The sequence below is a fragment of the Daphnia magna genome, linkage group LG3 (genome assembly GCF_020631705.1).
Source record: "Daphnia magna isolate NIES linkage group LG3, ASM2063170v1.1, whole genome shotgun sequence".
In the NCBI taxonomy this organism is placed as follows: domain Eukaryota; kingdom Metazoa; phylum Arthropoda; class Branchiopoda; order Diplostraca; family Daphniidae; genus Daphnia; species Daphnia magna.
The window spans coordinates 3,850,639-3,874,625 of NC_059184.1; the positions used below are offsets into that span (position 1 = coordinate 3,850,639).

The 23,987-nt window shown below is 41.9% G+C and overlaps 4 protein-coding genes and 1 long non-coding RNA gene across 11 annotated transcripts; 2 read left to right on the plus strand and 3 right to left on the minus strand.

Moving 5' to 3' along the window:
- The first annotated feature begins 682 nt into the window (after positions 1–682).
- On the plus strand, positions 683–5,867 carry LOC116919506 (transcription factor cwo). Of its 2 annotated transcripts, none has more exons than XM_032925519.2 (6): positions 683–1,034; positions 2,463–2,731; positions 2,803–3,012; positions 3,583–3,780; positions 3,847–4,458; positions 4,532–5,867. In XM_032925519.2, exons 1-6 carry the CDS (start codon positions 958–960, stop codon positions 5,422–5,424), a joined length of 2,259 nt encoding a protein of 752 aa, XP_032781410.2. In that variant the 5' UTR covers positions 683–957; the 3' UTR covers positions 5,425–5,867. The 2 variants fall into 2 exon arrangements, with proteins under 2 accessions (XP_032781410.2, XP_032781409.2); XM_032925518.2 differs by having other exon boundaries at positions 685–1,034; positions 3,844–4,458.
- LOC123470779 lies at positions 1,813–3,585 on the minus strand. The gene is made up of 4 exons (XR_006644621.1): positions 3,173–3,585; positions 2,458–3,076; positions 2,235–2,402; positions 1,813–2,135 (listed from the first exon to the last, which is right to left on the minus strand). It is a non-coding gene; the product is annotated as an uncharacterized LOC123470779 (long non-coding RNA).
- A 68-nt stretch (positions 5,868–5,935) lies between the features above and the next one.
- LOC116919507 (mitochondrial-processing peptidase subunit beta) lies at positions 5,936–7,979 on the minus strand. Its single transcript, XM_032925520.2, has 6 exons — positions 7,819–7,979; positions 7,451–7,675; positions 7,062–7,390; positions 6,814–6,998; positions 6,467–6,750; positions 5,936–6,399 (listed from the first exon to the last, which is right to left on the minus strand). The coding sequence occupies exons 1-6, from the start codon at positions 7,885–7,887 to the stop codon at positions 6,055–6,057; spliced, it is 1,437 nt and encodes a 478-aa protein (XP_032781411.2). The 5' UTR covers positions 7,888–7,979; the 3' UTR covers positions 5,936–6,054.
- Positions 7,980–8,019: 40 nt separating this feature from the next.
- Positions 8,020–9,568, plus strand: LOC116919508. The gene is made up of 4 exons (XM_032925521.2): positions 8,020–8,561; positions 8,627–8,829; positions 8,894–9,077; positions 9,145–9,568. The coding sequence occupies exons 1-4, from the start codon at positions 8,147–8,149 to the stop codon at positions 9,486–9,488; spliced, it is 1,146 nt and encodes a 381-aa protein (XP_032781412.2). The 5' UTR covers positions 8,020–8,146; the 3' UTR covers positions 9,489–9,568.
- Positions 9,510–23,692, minus strand: LOC116919505 (nuclear protein MDM1). 6 transcript variants are annotated; one of them, XM_045171594.1, is made up of 14 exons: positions 23,435–23,692; positions 20,475–20,556; positions 17,179–17,312; positions 16,516–16,695; positions 15,392–15,683; positions 14,030–14,189; positions 13,532–13,757; positions 13,215–13,345; positions 12,989–13,145; positions 12,848–12,908; positions 12,651–12,749; positions 12,386–12,550; positions 11,889–12,317; positions 9,510–11,304 (listed from the first exon to the last, which is right to left on the minus strand). In XM_045171594.1, exons 1-14 carry the CDS (start codon positions 23,486–23,488, stop codon positions 10,334–10,336), a joined length of 3,141 nt encoding a protein of 1,046 aa, XP_045027529.1. In that variant the 5' UTR covers positions 23,489–23,692; the 3' UTR covers positions 9,510–10,333. The 6 variants fall into 6 exon arrangements, with proteins under 6 accessions (XP_045027529.1, XP_045027531.1, XP_045027532.1 ...); XM_045171596.1 differs by lacking the exon at positions 16,516–16,695 and having other exon boundaries at positions 23,435–23,691; XM_045171597.1 differs by lacking the exons at positions 20,475–20,556; positions 23,435–23,692 and adding an exon at positions 19,409–19,737.
- Between the last annotated feature and the right edge of the window lie 295 nt (positions 23,693–23,987).

The window sequence follows — 23,987 nt, forward strand, 5'->3', positions numbered from 1 at the left end:
TCACGCGGACGACCCGGTGAACATAAAGCCCTTTACTCTGTGTAGTCATGGGTTGCTATCCTTTCTTTTTCTTTACTAGTTTTTTTCTCTTTTTATTTATTCCTCTTACAGGCTACGGCATTTTTTGTAGTCACGTGAATGTCGAAGAAATCTGTTGAAAACAACCGACAGGCCCAAAAAACAAAAGATAACCCGTTGTTGTGTTTTCTTCCCTATATGGTCAACATGAAAGGGTTCGTCTATTTAAAAAATAAAAAGGGAAAAAAAGAATTCGAATCAATCTTTTGGAACACACACGACATTTCTTTGCCTGTCACGTGCATTGTTTGGAATGTGTCGAAACGCTGAAGAATTCTTTGTTTTGCTTTACTATAAGGTTGCATAGTGCGCACAAAATGTTTGTAAAATCAGAGATAAAGAAATGCAATATCAAAAATAAACTTTTGAACGTGTCGTTGGTGCACTTTGAGGTCTGGAGTGCAGTCGGGGCAAATTGAAATTTAAAAAAAGGACTGGACGCATGTGCAGCAATAAGAGAGAGCTGTGTGGCCCGCCTGTCTCAAACACGTGATCAAGCGTCTCTTTCTCTCTCTCGCGTGTATGCGATTGCGCCCTCTTTTATTTTACTTCGTTCGGGACTGCCCTTTCCCGCACAACCCCCTACCGTCCCCTACCATACCCCACTCCAGCTAGTCGTGATATGCCTCCCGGTTTGCCTCCTCTACCGTCTCAGTCAACTTTGCGTTCCAGGCCAATTCAGACACGCATGTTTTTGTTTTTTTTTTCACCGACAACATTTTTTAAAGAAAGAGATTTTGAAGTTGAACAATAAGAAAATTCTGCCAGTGAATTAGTGAACCATGAAAAGGCAAAACTGATCGTTAAAAACATTTGCATTTTGTTACTCGTTAAACAATTACCTCGTAAAACATAAACTAAATTGTCGACGTTATCACCATGGATGTTGGCAACTCTTCGTCGTCGAAAATGGATAAATACTGGGTAGATTCACCCAACCAGTGCCATTACGACCGGTAAGTTTTCGTGCAAAATGATTCTGTAGTTGAACTTCCTTTTTGCTCAAGAGTTATATAAGTCTAGTAGAAGATTTATAAGCAGCCCTCCACATGACCTTGACGATGTTGAGAGAATACCAGAAGGAACTTGAGTATTATAAATTCCGCTCCGAGACATGAGCGTTTGCCTCATGTGAAGCAAATGGGCGTAGTTTTTACAGATTATTTGGTTCAAGGGCGATACATTTTCAAAGCCAAGCTACGAGTATGTTAAAAAAACAAAACATGCACTAAAGATTAGATCGTTTTCAATATTTGAAACTTATCCAATTAACAATACGCACTAGACAACAAAAAAGGGAAACAAGAATTCAGAATGGCCTTGTCCAGTTTGCAACAAGGAAAGACTCGGACGGTGCAAATTTGCGATCGTCAGCTGTCACAAAAGCCATCTGGCGATAGGATTGCGGAGGTGAAAGATTTTCTCTTGTTTAGTATTGGCACGTCAACTATATGAACTTTGGACCACACCTTCTCATTATTTTTGACTAGATCTGCGGACCAAACAATCGAAATACCCGTTTCTAACCGATGCCATAGCAGGAAATGCAAAATAAAAAAAAATAAATAAAAAAAAGTTCTCTAAAAAAGTCACGTGGCAACATCACGTGCCTCACGGCACCTAAACGACATTGATGATCCTGATAATCTCCGTTGCTATGGCACGCATAACCTTTCCATTTTTACATACCGATAGCAAAAATAATAATAAGATACCAAATTGCAATCAGTAAACTTCGTTTTGCCATTTTTTATTTTAAGGTTGTGTCTTTATGCTTGCGTATTGGAAATTAAAAGTCACGAGGCCCAAACAAGATTAACAGATGGGTGTAAGATAAAGGTATTCTATATGCCTTTTTACGCACCTTTACCATTAATGCTCCAGGGGATGAGGTGATTGTTGCCCACGTGCTGTCAGGATCATTCAGCATTTTCGAAAGAAAAAAAGAATAGGAATGGGTGCGGTCAAATTCCCCTGCCTTTAGCTCTGGTCTTTTAAAAGTCAACGCCTTCTAACTGTTGAGACATCACGTGCGTGAATGGTATCACGTGCCGTTTCTACCACAAAACCAGAGAAGAAAATAGTCATTTCCTTTAATGGGATTTCTATGTTTGGATCTAAAATGAATTTTTTAAAAACTGTGTTTTATGTAATACTTCGCATTATGTTATCCGGCGCAAAATGACCAAAGGATGATGACCTTGTCGATCACGTGGCTCTCGCGTGTGACCAACCGTATCCGTTGCAACCGGATTTCAATATATGTTTTCTTTTCTGGGTGAATAAACTGTTGAACTGGTCTGGGAGACAAATATGACGCACAACTGAAATTAGAAAAAAATTATAAATAAATTAAACTTAACGAAATGTTTTCTTTACTTTAGGAATTTAAATTTTGCTGCCATCGGAAGTGAAGATGAAGAGGCATATTCAAATTTCTCCAAAAAGACGAAATCAGCTCGCGATCCTCAATCGCATCGCATTATTGAAAAAAGAAGGCGTGACCGGATGAACAACTGTTTAGCTGATTTGTCCCGGCTCTTACCATCCGCTTACATGAAAAAGGGGCGTGGCAGGATCGAAAAAACCGAAATCATTGAAATGACAATCAAGCACATGAAACACTTGCAGGTTCACGCCTGCAAAGAAATGGGTAAGCAAAATTATTACAAAATAATAAAAAAAAAAGATCGAAAACTAAACTTTGCAATGACACGTCGACAGAATCGTGCGATATAGCCGTCCAGATGGAACAGCTGCATAGCAACACGAAATCGGATCAATATCGATCCGGATTTCTTGAATGCATCACCGAAACAGTCCAGTTTATTGGTCACCATCAGGCCGATCATCATGGACCGTTTTATCCTGGAGATGACTTCGGTAGCCGATTGGTCGCCCATCTGCACAACCACTATGAAAAAATCAGTCGCGGTATGTCCGAATTTCTGTCTCTTTCAATTCCGTTTCTTCTGCCATTCTCATTTCCCTTTGACACCTGCAACGAAGGAAATAACCCTTTAAAATCACCAGGCTAAAAAAAAATAAATTCAAAATGATAAAAAATTATTGATTTTCAGAAAAAGGAACTCACCATGTTTCAGTAATTAATAACCAAGAAGTAGTATTTGATAAATTTTTCAAACTTAATGCATACGCAATGGCTGCAGGTAAAACAAGAAAAAGAAAGAAAAATGTTGTCTGTGTTTGTGTGTGTCTCTCTCTCTCTACACGCTCTTATTTTTCCCTGTTGAAAATGGATACTTCCATCTGACAGTCGCCTGGATGACTCGGCAATCTTTTATTTTGTTTTTTGCTGCTTGTTCTGCGTTTTTTGTTTTATTTTTCAATTTGAATGCTTCAATTCTTTTTTTGCTGCATTGTCGAAATGCTTGCCTTTTCTAGTAGTTTTTTTTTCCAACAATGTTTTAGATAAATTCCTTTAGATCACTTTTGTTTCATTGTGTTCTTTGTTGTTTTTCCAAATAAATTTCGGATTTCCAGGCGAAGGAACGAGTTCAGAAACTGGCGAATATTCAAACGGAATAACCGCTGTGACCTCAGGGACAAGGACAGGTCATACGAATGGTGCAGGACCGCCGGTCGCCGACGGAGAAGACTTTGTCATCAAGTCACCTTCAGTCTGTAGCACTGCACCCCAGGGCGTTCAAGATCAATTCAAGACGTCAAACGATAACACAGGTTAAAAAAACAAACATTTACCATCAACGAAAGATTTTCTAATTAAAAGTTTACTTACAACAGCAGAAAGTGATAAGATGAAGGATGATCGAGTTCAAGGCATGTTTACCTACATGAATAGTGGCAGTACTTCTACCGAAAATCACCGTCAACAGCATCAACAACAACATTCCAACGACAACAGACCGACACGAACATCTTCCGGATCTGGCGGTGATAGCGACGAATCACGGTCAAACAGAGCTACACGTAATTCAGATACGCCATCGCCCGTCAATCCAACAACAGATGGATCATCACCTACCGACATGGACAATTCTAGTCACAGTGGAGGATCTAATCATTCCTCTTCGAGGTCTGGAACATCTTCCTCCCAATTGCGTCAAATGTTGCTATCCAACAGCGAATCGAGCCGAACAAAAAGTTGTTCGTCATCCAGCCAATGCAGCAGTAGAAGCAACACCACTCAACATAGCAGTACGGACGATTCCAACAGTGTGTACAAGAAATTCAAGACAAACATTCATCAGAGGTTTACCGCCGATCTGGAGCACGTCTTCCCACAATCCAGCTGCGTGATGACACCTTCTTCCGGCTCTTCCTCGAGTAACAGTCTTCCTGAACAACAGACGCAACAACCTAGCCATCATTCGTTAATCGAACGAAACTTTGAACAATGTAAGAACCCACAATTAACCATATAGTTTAGTAAGAATTTACATAACATATTTACCTTTTATGTTGAATTCAGTTCACGGCCTCAAAAGGAAAAAGTCGGACGGAGATATTCATAGGCACGCTAATTCAAGGTATGGTTGGAATGGCGACATACCTCCTCCACCTCCACCATCATCTCCGACGACAAGAGGCCAAAGACTTCATTCTGGAGAAATAGACGATCCCTATACCATCGATCACACAGCAATGCAACAAGAGCAACAGCAATCAGCGAATTTGCAAATAATCCAACCAGCTGAAAACGTCCCTATTTTTGCACTGCATCCAAAAGGTGCATTTTACGTTCCCATGAGTGTCGAGCTATCACTTGTGAGGGCTCTTTTTAATCCACCGTCGTCATCCAACAACGCCCAACCTTTGCTTCATCCAGTTACCATCAGCGTAAATTTTGGTCATCCGTCAAGGGTCTTGACTGCTGCTACTGTAGCCGACACAGTGTTATCTGTACAACAGCATTCTTCAGTTATCCAGTCACCTGCTAAAATAACAAAACCAGAATCAACCCTTTTACCCGGATTAGTTCCAGTGCCACAAATCGTCCATCACCAAAGGCACCCAAATCCACATCACCAACAATTTGACATGGATCCATTTGGCACCAATTTTAGTCCATTACCTCTAGGAGATGACAGTAGTTTACGTGTCAGTAGTCGAGAACATGGCAGTCGTTCGTCATTGCCGAGGCACCATGACGAGCAGCCTAAAATGTTCCGTCCACCACAGCGAGAAGAAAGCAGTGGATACGCCCACGGATCCGAAAGCCGTACAACCAGAGAGTACCCTATCATCAGGTCGTCACGCGAACACGGTAGCCGATCTCCAGCCGTGATCACGGCAAATCACGGGACGGCGACTCATTCCTCCCGATGGTCCCATCTAATGGCCAAACGCACTCACACCCCGTGAGACACTTTCATAACTAGCTTATTGTTAAATACCCCAACTGCTGTACTACAGTTTTCAAGATGACAAAATTGCGACCCATTAAAATAAATCAGATGCACTAACAATTATACATGCAACTAAAGGGAAAATTTTTTAAATAAAGACAAATACTTATATACGTATATGTATAAATATATATAATAATATATCAACTGGCTTCTTCGTGCATCTCCAAATTGTTTTTGTTGTCCCTATAATTGTTTGAAATTCTGAATACGCAATCCTCATGTTATTTTCTCAAAAAACAAACAAAAAAAAAAAAAAACACTCGCCATTTCGCAGCCATGTTTTTCATCCATCGCAATAATTCACTTATTTTGCTGTGGAAATGAATTTCGAAACGTTTGCGCCACGATGTGATCAAATGTCAGTCAAACCACTGAAATACATTTTATCGGTCCATATCACCTATCTTTTGATGAATAATTTTAATTAAAAAAAAAAAAATTAACGTGATACCTTGAAGCTAAGAGATTTTGAATCCCATATATTTACAGCAGCAACGGCACATCTTGATAATTCAAACTGGGGGGGAAATTTTCCACTACGACGAAGCTGTATTTTTCTTCTCTTTCTCTCTTCGATACTAATTTACACTCGAAGCCAGTACATGGACGAGCGGATGCGGTTGTAATCGGGAAGGTTTTCAACGGGACCGACAGCTGCTACAGCTGGACATTGGTCATAAATGTATTTGTTGCAAGCGTCACGAACATCGACCGGGGTCACCGAGTCGATACGTGCCTCAAGCTCGTGGAGAGGGAGACGCCGTCCATAGCAAAGCATCTGACGACCGACATCTTCACAAACGGGTGTTGTTCCGTCCAACTGCAACAACATCGAAGTCTTGAGGAGGTTCTTGGCACGCTCTACTTCCATCGGGGTTGGAGCTGTACACAACCTCATCCACTCGCTTTGAATGTTGTATAGCATCGGCTGGGAAAAGCAGAAATAAAGAGCTTAAACGGAAATGCACGATTTAATTCTAATTCGATATTTTTACCTCGCATTTCATGGGTTCACAAACAAAGTAGATGCCCCAAAGACCAGTGTCCTTGTAGCAGGTGTTGAAGGACTGGAAGGAGTGGCACAGATTAGACTGGGCAGAATAGCTGGCCAAGTTTGAGGCCAGGTTGGCACCACCACCTTGGGAACGGTCCCACGAGCCAATGATAGTGTTAGCCACCATCAATGGGAAGTTGTCGGCATTGGTCCAGCCGCAACCCTCAACTGCGATCGCGATGTGTGCGAATGGCATGTCATCGTCACGCACACGAATTTCCGATCCTGTTACAAATATAATGGGTTTAGCGACGAGGCAAATATCACTTATTCAGATTTTGCAATCACCTGTAAATCGGCAGCGGGTTGGCAGAGAGACTTTACTATCCAAGGAGGCAGACAAAGAGCCAAGATGTGTTTGGGCTATCTTGACGAGATCTTCGTGCTTAACACCACCAGCAGCAGCCAAAACCATACGAGAAGCACCGTAGTGAGTCTTGATGTACTCTACCAAGTCATTGCGAGAGAGCGACCTTAAAAAAAAAATATTAAGAGAAAATATTTCATTTAGAAGACTTTAAAGCGTATAGTATTACTGAATGTTCTTTGTTGGGCCCAGAATGGTGCGGCCCAATGGAGTGCCCTGGTAGGCAGTAGCGTGGAGGTGATCAAACACCACTTCCTGAAGATTGGTCTCGACCTCTTGCATTTCCCTCAAGATAACGCCGCGTTCACGTTCAATCTCTGGCTCTCCCAATTTGGAGTTCTGGAGGATGTCGGACAGGATTTCGATAGAGCGACCAACATCTTCTGATAAGCATTTGGCGTAGAAGACAGTTTGCTCCCGAGAAGTATAAGCATTCAAATGAGCACCCATGTTTTCAATCTCAAGCTCCAAGTCTGTCTGGGATCGTTTGCCAGTGCCCTGTTATCAATGTAATATTATAACATAAGCTCTGCATAATGAAATTTTGTTATTCCATACCTTGAATGCCATATGCTCCAGAAAGTGAGCTACACCATTGTTGGCTTCGGTTTCGTTTCTGGATCCTGCATCAATCCAGATTCCAACGGTGGCAGTAGGGGCACCACTGTCCTCTGAAGCTACTCGTAACCCATTATCCAGCACAGTTAATTTAGTTGGAGGGACATTAACCAATGTTTGCTCGTAATTAAGAGCAGCAGAAGTAGCCCTAAGCCTCGTGGAATTCTACATGCAAGGAAGTGGTTTTATCAGAGGATTACTTAGTATTCTCATACTATGTTTAAAAGGTTTTCCATCCTCAAACATGCCATTATTGAATAACTAACAATATAACTTAAAGCTAATAAAAGATTTAGTTGTTTTTTTACCTTAACCAATGAAGAGCCATTGGCTAATTTCAATAGCATTGGAGAAACTCGCAAAATTTTGGAGGCCATTTTGCCGGAGATTTTTCGATCAGGATATCGTGAAGAGTTTCGTGACGAGCAACGTTGCAACAACTTCCCTTTACGAATTATTTTTTTCCTTCATAAAGAGTTGGTAATAGCACCGAAAGGTGTCGTTTGCTTTGCGTCGTCTGTAATTAAAAACTGCGGCAAAGAAGATAATAACACAAATTCTACAGCGTTTTAAACACATTCTTTTCTTCCGTGCTACACATTTCGTCAGTAAAATTTTCGTCAAATTTCATTCGTTATGCCTGTGTTTATTAATAGGAACAGTTTATATTTAATTAATCACCTGAAAACGATTTCGGGGAGAAACTCAGTGTCTCGTATGAACAAAAACGTATTTATTTACAACGTTTTTCGTCATTTGCAAACAAGTTGCACGTCGCAGAAAGACGACACTAAACTCGTTAAAACCGTCGAGAAAACCGTGAATCCGTATGGATACCTCGAACTTAACAATTTGGATCTTGACGTTTCAATCAAGCCAACATGCCCAAACATGTTTCCTGACATGAATAAAGTAATATGTAGCTTTTATTCTAAAACTGAACAAACAGCCCCACAGCTCATTTATCAAGACGAAAAGGTTTCTTTGCTCGCCAACAAAACTTACCATCCAAAGGAAAGTCATTGTTCAATCAGTATTCCTATCAAATACCGTAAGAATTTTATCTTTGTTTTTAAGTTCAATACATTTATTAATCATCTACATTTTATGTTTTAGATGTTGATTCTGCTAATATTTTGGGACATAACTCTGTTCATGTTGAATCAATGGAATCAGCTTCAGTCAGAATCACCACTGGATCTGGAGACATCACCTCTAACAGCCTCAAAGGAGATTTTATAAGCTTACTCACCCAAACTGGTAATGTTAAATGCTCAGGCCTGTCTCAGGGAAGAATTACCATCCACAGTGGCAGTGGGGTATGAATGCAATATAGCTTTTGTTTCATAAAATTTATCTTAACAAAGTGTAGTATGATTCTAGGACATTCACGGCCAGAAATTTCAAGGACCTGCGCTAGTAGTTGCCACGAATTCAGGAAATATCACGGCAGAATCAGTGTACTCAGACGAGTCGCGATTCGTTTCAGCAACTGGCAACATCACGTTGAAAAATCTTCACCGAAAATGCAATGTAAAAATTACGAGCACTGGAAATCTAACTGCTTGTAAGCATGACAGCCTTCTCATACTGAACTGTTGTACTAAATTCTAGTTTGATTTTCTTTACCCCAGCTGGTATGGATGGCAGTTTGGATGCTCAGCTAGGCCAAGGCCAACATCAAATTCAAATCAGTCAGCTGCAAGAAAATTCCTCGATTCGCATCGTTCACGGCTCGCTGACGCTGAAAGTTCCAGTGGATTGCCCTTTTGGCATTCGTGTCACTGCTCGATCGATCGTGGTCACACCGGAAAAGATGAAGATGGGGAGTGTCGTGACCAACGGCGAATGTAGCTTGTTCGAATACCAGACAGACAACGAGGGCCAGCCGATTATTGAGATCGAAGGCCAGAACAGCAGCGTTGTGATAGAAAACCAAGATTGGTACACGTCTTTGGGACTCAAGTTGCAGAAATAGAAAGAAACGAGATTACCTGCGTTCGGGGTAAATAGGTGTATTGTATCTAGAGAGTGGACTAATAAACACAATTTCATCTACCCTGCACTCTCCGTGATGTTATAATAAGCAAAAACCATCAGATTTGAGATCCTATATAGTTCACACACGTTAGCCATTCAAAATTTCCATCGGTTTCGTGGCTTTCTTTTTGCGCCTTTATTCTCCAACCTCCATCACATCGAGCCAAAGGCTGGCCGACAAACACCTTGATGATATTCTTGAGCTCACTCTTCTTGTTCGTGGACAGCCATACGATAAAATTGACACCTTTTTTTTCACAAGCAGCAGGGAGGCGCATCAGCTCTTTAATTCATCAATCCCTATAACGTTTGTTTTCAGAATTATTCGCCTATTGGCGTGGAAGGATCCATCAATCTACTGGTACCAGAACACATACACGAGAGATGTTGAAAAACTTAAAAAACAAGTACAGGCAATTTATATGTTAATTTTTGTCTGATGTCCTGAAAAACAAAACAAATAAGCGCTGAGAAGAAGCCGGTTAAGATAGCCATCATCGCCCGTAAAAATTCACTCGAAAACGGCTCTGCGTAATTGCCAAATGCCAGCCAGTTTTTATAAATTTGATAAATAACCTACTTTATATATGGATCAAAGTATATATGGTGTAAAAAGAAAGATAGAGGAAATCGACATCGGGACGCAAAAAGGAAATTTCTAGTCGCAGTCGATTTTTCCGATGTTTTGAAACGTAATTTTAATTTCTTTTTCTTTCAAATGCTCTCCCGCTTGGCTTTCGTTTAGGATCTACCCTCCCCTTTTCTGAAACTTCTTTATTTACTTTACTTATCGCTTTCTTTTTTAGTCCAGAATCGATCGAAACGGGTGCGGGCTTTCTCTAGGACGTCAGAGGCCAGCGACCGGCTGGATATCTGAGAATCGCTTGGCGATGACGAGACCGCAGAGCTTTTGGGCGGTGACGACGGAGCCTCTAGAACACGTCCTTTATAAGGCGATGAGGATGTCATCATCGGAGCTGTGCTGCTCTGTAAAGGATGTGCCATCTGTTCGTATGGCTCACTTTTCGGATTCTGGAACGGTTTCGACAATTCGTGAACTTTTGGGTGGGCTACAACTGGATCGCTCATCATTCCAGGCGCTTCCAGCACTCGGTAACGAGGTGCTTTAGGCTTTACATCGGGTAGAGACGTGCCAGCAAAGGATTGACTAGCTGTCAGGCTGCCCAGCGTGCCGGGTCGTGAGAAAAGGAAAGGCGTCGGATCCTCTAGGCGTCTCAAAGTGGTTCCAGGCACAATAGTTGTCACAGATTCAACGGGAACGACAGCCGGCAGTTCCTCGATCAATGGCGCTTTTCCTAAGACAACAGCCGTGTCAAGAGGATCACTCACGGGGCCAGTTTGCTCTTGCTGTTTCTCTGGAAGGCTTTCAATCTCTTTGATTTTTTCTGTTACTTTTTCTTCCTCTTCTTTTTCTACTTTCACTTCTTCTTCTCTTTCTTGGTTTTCTTCTTTCTTTTCTTCTTCTTTTTGAGCTTGTATCTCTTCGGGTTTACAATCTGACTGATCCTCCTCCATCTCTTTAACTGGAACTTCCATCATTTTCGTTTCTAATGCATTCACAGCGGGGACATCATCAGCTGGGGGGACTTCATCAACTGGGGGGACTTCATCAACTGGGGGAGCATCATCCACTGGATGCTCTTCGGCAGGAAGGTCTTCAATCACTTCAGCGTCAGCCATTTTGTTTGTCTCCTCTGTTTCATTTGAAGAAGCTGTGACGTCAGCGCTTTCATCTGATAGTAAAAGGAAACAATAGAGTATTGATTACAAACAGTAAATGATCAATTACTGGCAAGCAAAGAAGATGCAACAAACACAAAATAGAAGGCTTGGTGTATGTATTGTAATAGTGAATCGTCGTTTTACAGTCCATTGACAAAAGAAGAAACTACACACTGAAAAAGCGAAAAATATAAAAGAATAGAAGAAATTAATTAGGAAAAAAATCCAAATTAAAAAGATTAGCAGCCAAATTATAAAAAATTAAAGCTGATGGGGTAGGATATGATAAAACATAATCAAAATAAAATGGGTGCAATGCATAACATAAAATCAAATTAAAAACGGATTAAAATTTTGTATATGGAAAAAAAAGAAAAAGATACAAGAAAACTCAAACTGAAATCATTTCTCATTAGTGAACCAATCCCTTTGCCCGAAATCATAAAAATGCTGTGAATAAGGACAGAAACAAAAATAAAATTGGAACCGTAGCATTAACTAATCTACATGTTCTAGATATCAGAAGACGACGAGCCACATTCAACAATGATTTCCGGCTCGGAAAAATAGCCAAGAGAGTCATGCGGGGGTGTACCTGGAGCACCGGAGAGTGGAGCCTCTTGCTGCTGCTGAATCGGCTGTTTTGTGATGACTGAAACAATCGGAGTCAAGACTGAATGAACTGGAGCGGCAGGAACCGGTAGCGGACGGACTGTCATGGAAACTTTCAATTCCGAATGGGGTCGAGATCCTTCACCACCTCGAATGTTCTGCGTGACCGTGAACGTTTTGCCAGTGTCGAGCGGGACAGTCCAGTTGACCGGATCAGGAGAGCGGATCACCAACTGTTCGGGTGATTTGACTCGCGTCGGTTCAGGAAGCGCCTTGATCAAAGCTGGTAACGGCTCCTGTTCAATAACGGGCAGCGAGTTGGCGGGTTCGTCCACGATGATGTTTTCTTTGCCTTCGCCAGCAATGATGGAAACTTTCTGGTTCTTTTTTACCACAATCGGTTGCACGCCGTCTGATTTTCAATTCAGAATTCGTTGTATAATAAAAATTTTATTGAGGTGATTTGTCACATGCAAGTACCTTCATTAGTGTGTGCTGGACGGGCTTTAACGGGCGAGGTCTTGGTAGTCGACGATCCGATTGTTCCTCCGGTCGTGTTGGAAGAAGCGGATTTAGGCATGCGACGTTCCGGACCGAGAGAAGCTGATCGAGCTGGAGGTCGACTGATTGGATGGAAAATAGCACCTTAACAAGATATTTAAAAAATTACGCATTAACCTGGGATGCAATATTACCCAAAGTGATTGAATTAAGCAATGGTATTTATTATTCATAATCAATTTACCAAGACTAGGACGAATAGCCAATGTGACATTTCCGTTTCCGTTTTGCTGGGCTGGTGATTTTGCCGGTTTGGCAGATTTGGATCTCGATTTGCTGCCCTCTGCAATTGCACAAAAATGCGCAAAAATTCACTATTCAATTATTCGTTTACCGCTGACACAACAAAAGTCAAGCTATTTCCCGTGGTCGGGTTTTTACCAGAAGAAACGGAACGATGCTGACTCATGTCACGCCTAGCTCGTTCAACCGAATCACTTCCCTGTTTTTTACAGAAAAAAGGAGAAAAGCAGATGATAATGTGTTCCATTGATTGCCTCTCTAATCCGATTAGTAGTCTACCTTGTTACGAGCGTTGTTGTCCTTGTTACGAGAAGACGAGACCAATGGTTGGGCGTGTCCCGGACGGGTGGACGAGTTCTGCGGCGATGCCGTCTTGACCGGTGAACCACGTTTGCTGTTGGCTGCGGAAGTCATTTCCACTTTCTCCGACCCTGGCCTATAAAAATGAAAGAATCAATTCAAATAAGCATTTTCATTTCCAGTCATCCAATCACGATAAACGTACCTAGGCGTTGTAGCGGCCAGAGCAAGTGCGGATAACGAGCTCCTGCGAGACACTTGCTCCCAAACGTCCATCTGCTTGGCGTAAAGGTCGGCCATGTGATCAGACATCAATTCTCCGCCCAAACCTCGATACTGTCAAATAAATCCATTTCATTTCATTCCACGCTTCAACTCATTGTCGATGCATCTCGTATTGCTCTTTTATGACATTCTCCAAACTTAACTTTATAGCCTTATATTGCACTACATGTTAAAACTTTATCCTGCATCTGTTCACGTATTCTGCTCAAACGATCGTGTTTCTCTTCAAAGGCTTACTTTGTATTCTCCAGCTTTCTTCCTAAGCTCCAGGACTTCGCCGTACCAAGTATCCTTGTCCATTTTAATGCCATCAGATTGAAGCGGAGGAGCAGTGGCCGGTCCACCGTCAACGGTGGACGAAGACGTCTGAATCTTATCCGAAGATGATTTTTGGAACCTGCCATCGACGTACTGGTAGAGTGAAAACGGTCGAAATTTTTTCTTGTATTCAGTCTTGTAGCGCCTGGTACGAAACAGCACACGAAAATCAGTTGCAAGTCCACACATATCGTTGGTAACAACAACAGTGCACACGTCAGTTTAGAAAATAGCCCAACTCTATACGTTTGCGCTGTTGTTGCTCTTTCCGCGCTTGGCACAAAAAGGTCAACACGCATGAACGCCATTTTTAGAAAGTCAAGAATAAGACGATCGATCGTATGTACAGGTAGACCTTTGTAATATATAGTTATACCGTCGAGACGCAATGGTTCGATATCTGTAGAGTTCACTGACCGTCTGCGTGGCTGATCATCGGAAAGTTCATTTTGCTCTTGGTGATTTAGGAGAAGCTCTTCGGCCGCGTGATAAACCATCTCCTGACTGCGTGTAGTTGTCCCAGTTCCATTGTTGATTCTGCTGTTACTCAAAAGGCCGGCTGCCTCCCTCTCTCCATCTGTCGCAATACCAAACAATCAGATTAGAATCCAGACTTTTTTTTTTTTTGTGCAAAAAATAAAAAGTTTTCTTCTCGTGAAAACAGTTAAACATCATTAGCATGACGTGGCCGGAAAAAGGCTAGTCATGTAAAACAAAAAAAGAAGTCACATCCGTGACGTCGACGAGTTATTTATACAATTTAGGTACTACACATCCCGCATACATGGAGCGGACTACAGGACACATGAAAATATATGTTTCGAGCAAAAGGATGAATAAGAAATAAACCTATTATTGACTGGGGAGCGGTACTTGCTTCCGTTTTTTTGCCCCGACTCACAACAAATCCTGCCTGGAGATGCATCAGAACATCGTCTGCTGTGTTTTCCAGTAACAAGAATCACAACAAAAAAAAAGGAATAACTCCAACCAAAACCAAACAACCCATCCCCCTTCCAAAAGTCGCTGGTTTACTGCGACCTCCTCCCGAAAAAAATCAATACCGACGGTGCGGTGGCAGCAGCGATCCACAAGAAAGGATACGTTATCACGCGGGAGAGCCTAGATATCTGGTGCACAGAGAACGCACTGTCTATTTTATATGGCGGCCAATGAAAACGACCCACCTAATGAAACGTGAAACTCTTTTGATTCGATTGATTCGATTGGACTAAAAAGCCTATTTCATTTATGAGCAAAGGAAGAAAGACGTCAAAGTTCGGAACTTCCAGTAATTTGTGTTTTTCTTTTTTTTTCTCTCCACGAAACGCAATAAAAGAGTTGCTAAGCAACGAATGTACTTGTTTTATCTCTGAGCTCACGCTGGAACATTCTGCAAAATTGGGGTTTTCATCTGGATCGTTCCCTTCGTAAAACGTGACACTACATTATGTACATACACGACACGCACCGAGTGGCCCTGTAACGAACGAAGCGATGTCCCCGACTAGTTCCTATTGAAAGCCATCATCACACGTTCAACGAAATTTTAAGAGACTTAACCAAAAGACATTTACTCCTATCAGCTGAGCATTCGCCTAGTCAAACTTTTAAGAACCAACTTTTCAATGAGCGTACAACTTTGCCCGTTTCCTCAAAGTTCAAACCTGAAAACGGACGACATTTTGTGAATCAACTGCGTAGTTAAAACCAGCAGCCAAAATATCTATGAATACCTCAAGTATAAAACCGAAAATCTCTTTTAAGGAAAGTACTCACCATGAGAGTGATTCAAGAGACTGTCAAGTGATTCTGGCATCCTGCGGGCGTTGGTAAAGGCTGATGAACAATTGCTGTTATTAGCAATGTTTTTGCCTGAAGGTGGTGGCCAGGCGAATTGAAGTTGGTACTCAGAAGAGCCGGTTGTAATGGTCCTCTTGTTTGTTGTCGTCTCGCCGGCCACGACGACGACCCGTTTATGATTGTGCTCTTGCTGCTGAAGGAAGGAGCTGGAAGCTCCTGCTCGATTCTCGGCGGCCAGAGCAGATGAAGATCCAGCTGCAGCGGCGCCCTGTGATCATCGACCACACGATAAAACATGGGAGATCATGAAAAAAAAAGGAAAGAGGAAACATCATCAGTCATGTGTCATCTGCGCAAGAGAGAGAGAGAGACGGAATCTTTTGTGTACGTGGAGGACTAGCCAAAGCTACAGAAAAAGCTCTATACACACAGCCTCTACAACACAATACAAACGGAAGGACCAATCGAAAGCGACAAGTACAAAAAACTAAAGAGCTGATACAGGGGCGAAGAAATAAAAAACATAGGAATATACGGGGAAGCTAAACAGAGCACAACAACAAAAAGTCTCTGATTAAGAGGCGATAGTGGTAGAAAATTAGAAAGAGGAAAGAAATGTGCGTCTTGGTCGTCACATTAAAGAAAACCCTCTAACAAGAAATTAGAAATCTCCTCCCTCAGCAATTTAGGAAATAATGCTCCATCATCGATTGCGTCCGTAAAACGCAAAATTGAACTTGTTCCAACCCTTTTCTTCTTCCTCCTTTGATATTTTTCAATAATTTTTGTTGAATAATGACGGCTACAGTGCTTTATGATGAAAACCTACCCACCTTTTCAAAATTAAATTGTTGATCTAAATGGGGATTTACATGCTGGGAAAACAATTTGCATTCTAATTAGAAAAAATGTAAGATGCAAACCGATTTAAACTCTACTGCTAATCACCCACTACCGTTAAACATTCACTTTCACCAGCGTGTTTTCCTATGCTACTACATTAGAACACAAATTTTATACATGGCGAATCAAGTTCATTGGAAAAACAGTGCTCATGTTTTGTTCAAGGGCGGATGGAGAGGGAGGTGATAATGTCTTACAGCTGGAACGAGCCAATGTTCGGGTCTTTGCTGCTCGGTGAAATGACGTCGTCTTCCGTGTACCCAGGCGGCCATGGGACCTGGTTCGAACGCTGCTACACCACCGCCTCCTCCGAGAGTGCTGCGCTGATGAGGCCCTTCTGACTGACTTCGTCGCAAGACTTGCAAATACAGCTGATTCTGCATATTTTGTTTTCGGGTTTTGTTTCAAGGGATTTTTTTTTGTGTTTGTTTTGCTTCTTAAGTTGGAAAATTCTAAACGTGAGTACTGATTGCAAGATCTAGAAAGCTATGCAAGTCACGACAAGTTGTTCACAATGTGAAGTCATCATAAAAAGAAAGAACGTGTAACAAAACGGTTGCAAGCCCCATTCACACACACACAAACACGCGGAAAAATCGCGTTTGATTGCGTTTGCGTCTTTAGCCAATTATCACGGTTAGCAATGAGAAAAAGTAAACCAGCATTTCGCTGAATTGTTCACTACACACAATTTGAAAATGCTGCACACAGGGAACAACATTCGGGTTGAATGGGGCTTCAACGCTGGGATAATTATAGACGTACAGGAGTAACACGAGACGTTCGCGCGTGGGGTTACTTAATAATGAAACGGGATATAGCACAACGACATAGATAGACGATGACTATAGAAAACTTACGTCGATTTTCAAGTGAGCAGGTATAGCTAGGAGAGTGGGTTCCATGAAATCATGAACTCCTCCACTCGTCAAATCCTGCTGCGAGTCGTCTCCGTCCTTTCGAACTCTCGTAGAGGATTCTGTGACCGAATGCCCTGTCATCGGACGCGTCGTGAACGGAGGGAGCATATCGACACAAGAAACGACAAAAGTCAAAAACAAATCGAAAAATGGAAAGTCACTAAACACACTCAGTGGCAACTCGACGGGTTGAACGGACAAATTGTAATGGCAGGACAGACGACGTAAGAAGGCAAAGAAAAATAGCTCCCCCCTCCCCCTCTTTTTTCGTTTGGAAGGTGGAGAAAAAAGAAGTTTAATAGAAACCAAACAAAATTAAGAGAAAAAAAAAAAGCTTAGATAGAACTGGCGAGGTAGGGTTTCCAACTCACACACGTGTACACACTGAATCAGTAGAATTCTTAAAAAAAAAATGTCTTGCGGTTCCCTTTTTTTCTGATTGTTGTACGACGTCGTCAGGGAGGGGGGGAAGAAGGCGTGTCATTTTTTTAGGGGGAATGGCGCAGCGTGAGAAAACTCGGAAAACCTGACGCTTCTACTACTAATGTATTAAATAGAGCTTTCCTTTGCACGAGAGATAGTAATCGGTATATCAGTCGTCGGCACAAGGTACTTAATTTCAAAAGAAAGAAAACTACTCAAACTAGCTTTATTAATGGCTGGCTAACTCACGCTCTAACGAAATGAAAATAGTCGTGCGTTGTTGCATCATTCAATATTTTCGTGAACAGAATGTCCTCTTTTGACTGACCGGATGCCGTTACATTCAAGAAACCGTGAACATTGCTACGGAATAATGATACACGGATGGGGAAAACTGTCGAACGCTGGGCTGAGCACAGATCACACGATCACGTGAGTAGCAAGAAAAACAAAAATGAAATACAAAAGAAGGTCAAGAAAAACTTTCCATTCTCTTTTTTTTTTCAAGTGCACGTCACGTTCGTCGTTCATTTGCGGTCCGTCGTGTGAACAACATCACGACGTAGACACGGCCTCCTCTTTTCTTTCGAAATTTTCGTGTCTCTTTTCAGTTCCGCCATCCAAATTCTACGTCCCATTCGCAAAAAACAAATGTCCAAGTGAGAAAGTGAGCAAATGATGCACATGACTGCCCTTTTTGCGCTCTTTAGACCTTTCTCTAAGGTTATTGTCCTCTATCTACAACCGTAGTAAACCGGAGCGAATTCCACCACACTTCTTTCCATTCCGCCCGTCAGATGGCAGGCATCCCATTCCGCTCCGCCCACCGTCTCCTCTATGAAATATTGATTAGGTTCTCTCCTATGTCATTCGTCAGCTGTAGCGAGTACAAGAGTTAAACTGTCTGACTCTAGCACACATTCTCTTTGAAAAGAGAAAAAAAGATCAGTGAATTATAATAGCCTAACCAGTTTCATACGGACGACTGCAGGAGTGCCCACCGTAGACGATCGATTATCGATCCCTGTGCATACACCTAGCCGCCATTGCTGGTCGGTTCCTGGCCAACTCTTTTGCTCTATTTTTGCTATCGCCGGATAGCGGCCTTTTGCAAAAAGCTCACGCAAAGTGTTGATCCAACAGGGAGCGCTGCAATACATCAAAATGCATCTGATATCCAGTGGGGAAAGCATTGTTGAAAAATAGATCGATGATATACGGTGACGATTAAGAGTTTAGACAACCACCATCGCAATTTTTTTTTTTCGCCAATCTGTGTACGCGTGAAATCTAAATGCTCACGCACGCGACACTTTGCAGACATTCTTATTGATCGACTAGTTTTTCTTTCAAAAAAGAGGAACGAGTTATTGAACGCTAAAGAAAAAAAGAAAATTAAAGATTCACAAAGATAAAAGAAAAAGGGAGCTCAGTCCTGCTTATGTTAAACATCGTTTCATGCTTGAGCTAATAAAACACGCAGCAGCAATACGTTAAAAAGAAAAGCCGGCAAATGGATGGATGGATATAAGATGGACGACGCCATAGGCCAACCCTATCTACGTATGCCACTCACATTCATCAATCAATAAAAAGTCAGTCAGGCTGTCGACAATGAGTATACGAAACATGACGTATTATAAATGAAAAGACGCCATGTTCGTCTATATTGACTCATTTGTGTCTGGTACTAGTAAATACCAACAAGTAGCAGCACTCGATTTATTCAAAATCGAAATAAACTTACCTCGAGCGAATCTGCGGACGCGAAGATTTCAATTACAAAATGTTGCTTTTTTCACATAGATACACTAACGAGATTGGAAGTTTGGCACTTGGTTTTTAAATTTCAAAATGGCGAGAGGAATAAAAAATTGTTCCCCCCAAAACTTGAAAAAGCCCACCCTCCTCCTGAAAATGAAAAGAGAGACACTAACAAAACACGATCAGCTTTGAACTGCCCGATCGTCTTTAGTGAATGTTCTGTAATGAACGCGCAAAAAAAGGAAAACAAAACCTTTTTTTTTTTTCTACGATCAACTTTTGTTTTGTGTTTCAAGGCAACCCACGCTGCTGCTGTGTGTCTCTGTCGTCCTGTTTGTTACTAACGTTGCGACTCGTTTATTCTGCGTCCACACCGGCGTCGTCGTCGTTTCTCGAGGCGCAGAATCCGAATACCAAATGACTTTCCGGTCGACGCGCACGAATCACAAACGAGCGCAACTACCGACGCGCCATCGGACGGCTGAATTGTATACAAAATCATTCACGAATTTTTTGTTTTTTGTTTTTTAATTTTCTCACGCGGTGGCATATACGAATCCCGAGGAGCGTCATGCAGTTGTTTTCTCGCCCGTGACTTTAGTTGAATAAAACTTATTACTGTTTTTATCTTTCACTTCGTGTCCTTTAAGCTAAGCGTTGCGACGCCTCAACAACTTTCTAGCGCAGGTGTTTCGTTTTTCTTTTTTAAAAATGAGCAAAACATATTTTATTGTTCTTGTTCATTTCCAGTCCACCTGAGACAGGAAAAGCTACGCCTCGGCGGTTTTCGGGGTTCCACGCAAGCTGAAACGACGTCTCTGTCGCCGCTAACGTCCATCGATGGGAACGAGGATGAGTTAATAGGCGGAGTTATGCCATTACTTCTTCTTGCGGCCAAGTCAAAGTTTTTGTTGTTTTTTTAAATACCCGCCTCCTCTACGAACCCGAGTGGTTTTCTCCTAACCTCCCAGTGTTTTGTTACCATTTTGTCAACTCAACTTTTACGAAACAAATCAAGTCTCACATTTTGCCTCTATGCAACAAATTACCTGAACATTGTGGAGCGTGTTCGATGACTCTGGCGGCGGTCGGCACATCCCGATATTCGGTCCAACGATACTTGCCATCCAACTGGCATCACGTGTCCAGGACGGATGAGACGAAGAAACCAGAAAAAGAAAAAAATACAAAGGAAGTGGTTAAACATCAAGAGCAGCACCACAATAAAGAGTAAAACTAGAATATAAAAAGAAACTCCTGGATAGGAAAAGAACAGTGCAGGGACGCGATCCGTGACATCCGACATGTGCCAAAGCTTCGTCGTGTCTCTCTTATCATTTTCTATGATTATGCTCCACTGTCTAACCACTCTAACTTTGTTTCCGTTTGTCAATACGTTGGCAGACAAAAAGGTTTCGTTATTAAACAAATGATGAGTTCGTAAATGCATCAGCAAATGTTAATTGCAGAACGTTCTGATTTGCTACGCTTTCTGTTTGACTTTCCACTATTTCCCAGACATTTCTGTTTCCGTTTGCATCGTGTTTTTTTCCTATTATTATGTTTTATGTTTCCGCAATCGAGTCAAACAGTGGTCAAAAAGTATCCTTGAAAATCTCAAAGAAAGACAGGAAAGCCTATCGGGAAAAATACCTCCAAATATTGTGGCTACATGCACGAAATCAAGTTAGAATCCTCACTCAAGTGACATTTCAGGTGTGGTCGTCATTTTGGCCAAAGCCTAGCAAGGTATACGAGTAAAAAAGAATGCAACATCGTCAGCGGATGGAGAACGAATAAAGGGAGCCCGCCAAAACATTTAGAAAGATAAATTTTAGTCAAACGCCATCTGACGGTCAAATAAGAATACAGTTCCAGAAACGACAACAAAAAAACAAGCAAACAACGTTCAGCCCTTCGCGACTGTTTGTCTTCTTACGCTTGAATTTCGTATTCACGATGGAAAAGGTCGATGGTCTTAATTGACCGCCCACATCTGTCTCTTCGTCAAGCCAGTGTGTGCGCATGGATTGGCAAATGACCAACTCAAACGTAGACTGTAGAAAAAAAAACTGAGCTTGAAGAGTCCTCATTCCCGTATAAAAGGAGAAAGGGGTCGCGAAAATGGCGTCGATGAAAAAGGGGGCTGGATGGGCGTGGTTTGACTGTCTACAATCATCATTAAATGTCGGTGAATTAACTGGAGCGTGTTATCCAATACACTTTGATGGAAGACGAAGATAAAAGAAAGAAAGGTATAGGAGGCGCAAATGATTGCCTCAGGGAAAAGTTCACCTGCTCAACAAATCAAGCGGTTGCTAATACACTACACAAAAAACCCTTTCGACTGGAAGAAATCGATCCGTTTTTTTTTTTTTTTTTGTCCTACCTTCTTGCAAAAAAAAAACAAAAAAACTGACTGAATTATACGGAAACAGCCGCAACGTGCGCCAATAACGTGATGGGAGCCAGTGCTAATTCGATTAGAAAAACGTCACATCCGACCAGACCAAGTGGACAACGTCTAAATAAGCTTAGTTCAACACTATCGTTAGAAATACTAATGGAAATAGATTAAATAGATTTAACATTAAAGATTTGCTGCAACCGTTCGCCATTTGTCCAGACCGTAACGCATCTGTTAAGTACAATAAGCACTAATACACATGTGTACAGACCGATATCGTAGAGTGTACACTTTTTGCATCATGCCATTGTCAAGAGTATATCTACGCTACTATAGAAATAAAGAAAGAACATTCGGTATATAAAGTCTATGAGTCTAAAGAGAGAAAATAAATAGAAATACAGAGAAAGCATTTGGGGACTGCGGCGTTGGGGTCTGCAGTCTCGCCGCTGTTGTGAGCAGCCGGTATAAAACTCGGTGTGCTTCTGCTGTCGGGAAGGTTATGGAAGAGCCCCAGAGAAAGGAGGTTGGGTACGCGGATCGATATTATATGCCATACACCAAGTGTAGACAAACCCAAATTTTATTCGCAAAACGTGAACAAAAAAATCGCTGCTTCTCTCCTGCCACGCTTTTCTGGCTTGACTCCCATTATCTCGGCGAATGATTTGGAAATCCTCAAAAAATAGCTATTTCTCTCGCCTCTTGTCGACGAGGCCAATGGATCAAGTAATAAGTTCCTGGACGGTCGTTGCCCACAAAACTCCTCCCTCTAAGCTAAACACGGCTGCCAGAGCTCTTCGAAAAAACACTCTTCTTCTATCCATTGTACTAATCTATCTCTTTCTATCCGCTCTTTTGTTTTTTTTTATTTTTCTTGATAATATCAACGTCATCCATGATGGATCTGTCAATTTCATTTTCTTAGAACGCTAGGTAGGGGGTGTTGCTGCAGGACGGCTACGAAATTTAGTCGATAGGGAACAACAATCAAACATGAGTGCAATTGACCTATAATCATGAATAAAACTGTTTCAAGTAAGTAATTCTACTGGGGCTAGAAAGAGTTGCTTTTTGTCCGTCAAACTTGATCGATCGGTATGATGTAATCAACCTTTAACATCGCTGCTGCACTTTTTTCTCTATCAGCTTGAAGAAATCTCTCTTGTCGTTTGATTCATTTGCCGTGTCGATCGCATCGACATTAACCGTCTAATGACGACGAAATCGACTAAAGAAATAAAATGCCGGATCGCCCTTTTCTTGCTGACGAAAAAAGGAGCAGCCATCCACGACTGAACTGTCGGGGGGGCGAACAGAGAGATTGGGTAGCGGTCACGCCCGTCTTAAAGTGGGTGCAGACCGGAATTGAGATGCGATAAAACAAACATAGCTTTTACATCACTTGAAAACACAGCAATCGTTCCCTTATTCTTATCAATATCTCCTTTTTCTCAAGAAGTCAGCAACAGTATCAATGTCATTCGTATTGGCTACAATCAAGTCTTGATCAATAATCGATATCAGCCAATGTACGATGTTGGTTGATTCGAGTATTGTTCCTTTTTCATTGTCTACTACTAGTTAACGTGTAATCGTTACCTTGCCGGTGACGGACGGGCACGTTTGGCACAGTGTCCATAGTGAGCTAATCATCGTTGCTTGTTGTTTCTTTCCGACGCACTACGACGAGAGGGGTTCGAAAAAAAGGGGGGGATGACGAGCGGAGCGGATAGAGTTGCCTGATGGACTGTATCGATGATCACGGCACGACGACAATAATCAAGTGATAGTAGTTCCTTGTGTCGGAGAGAGTTGGTGAAGACAGGACGATCCACGGTCGAATCGGAAGCGGCTAGTCTGCCACTGCCGGTTTTATTATTTTCATTTTCTTTTTCTTTCGTTCGTCGGGGTTTTCCTATAGGGCACACAGTTAACGGGGTTCCGTCTGCGACGTTTGGCGCAGACGCAGACATCTCGATGGCTCTATACCGTGTCAACCGAGTGAGCCAATCGGTTGGCAGGACTCTGCAGTCAGTTCGTCTCTCACGTCAAACAGATTTCTACGACGTTACAGAATTCAATAAACATGGTTGCAGCAAATTGAAAAGAATTTTTTATCAAGCTCACCTTACATTTCAAGTAATGAGATTCA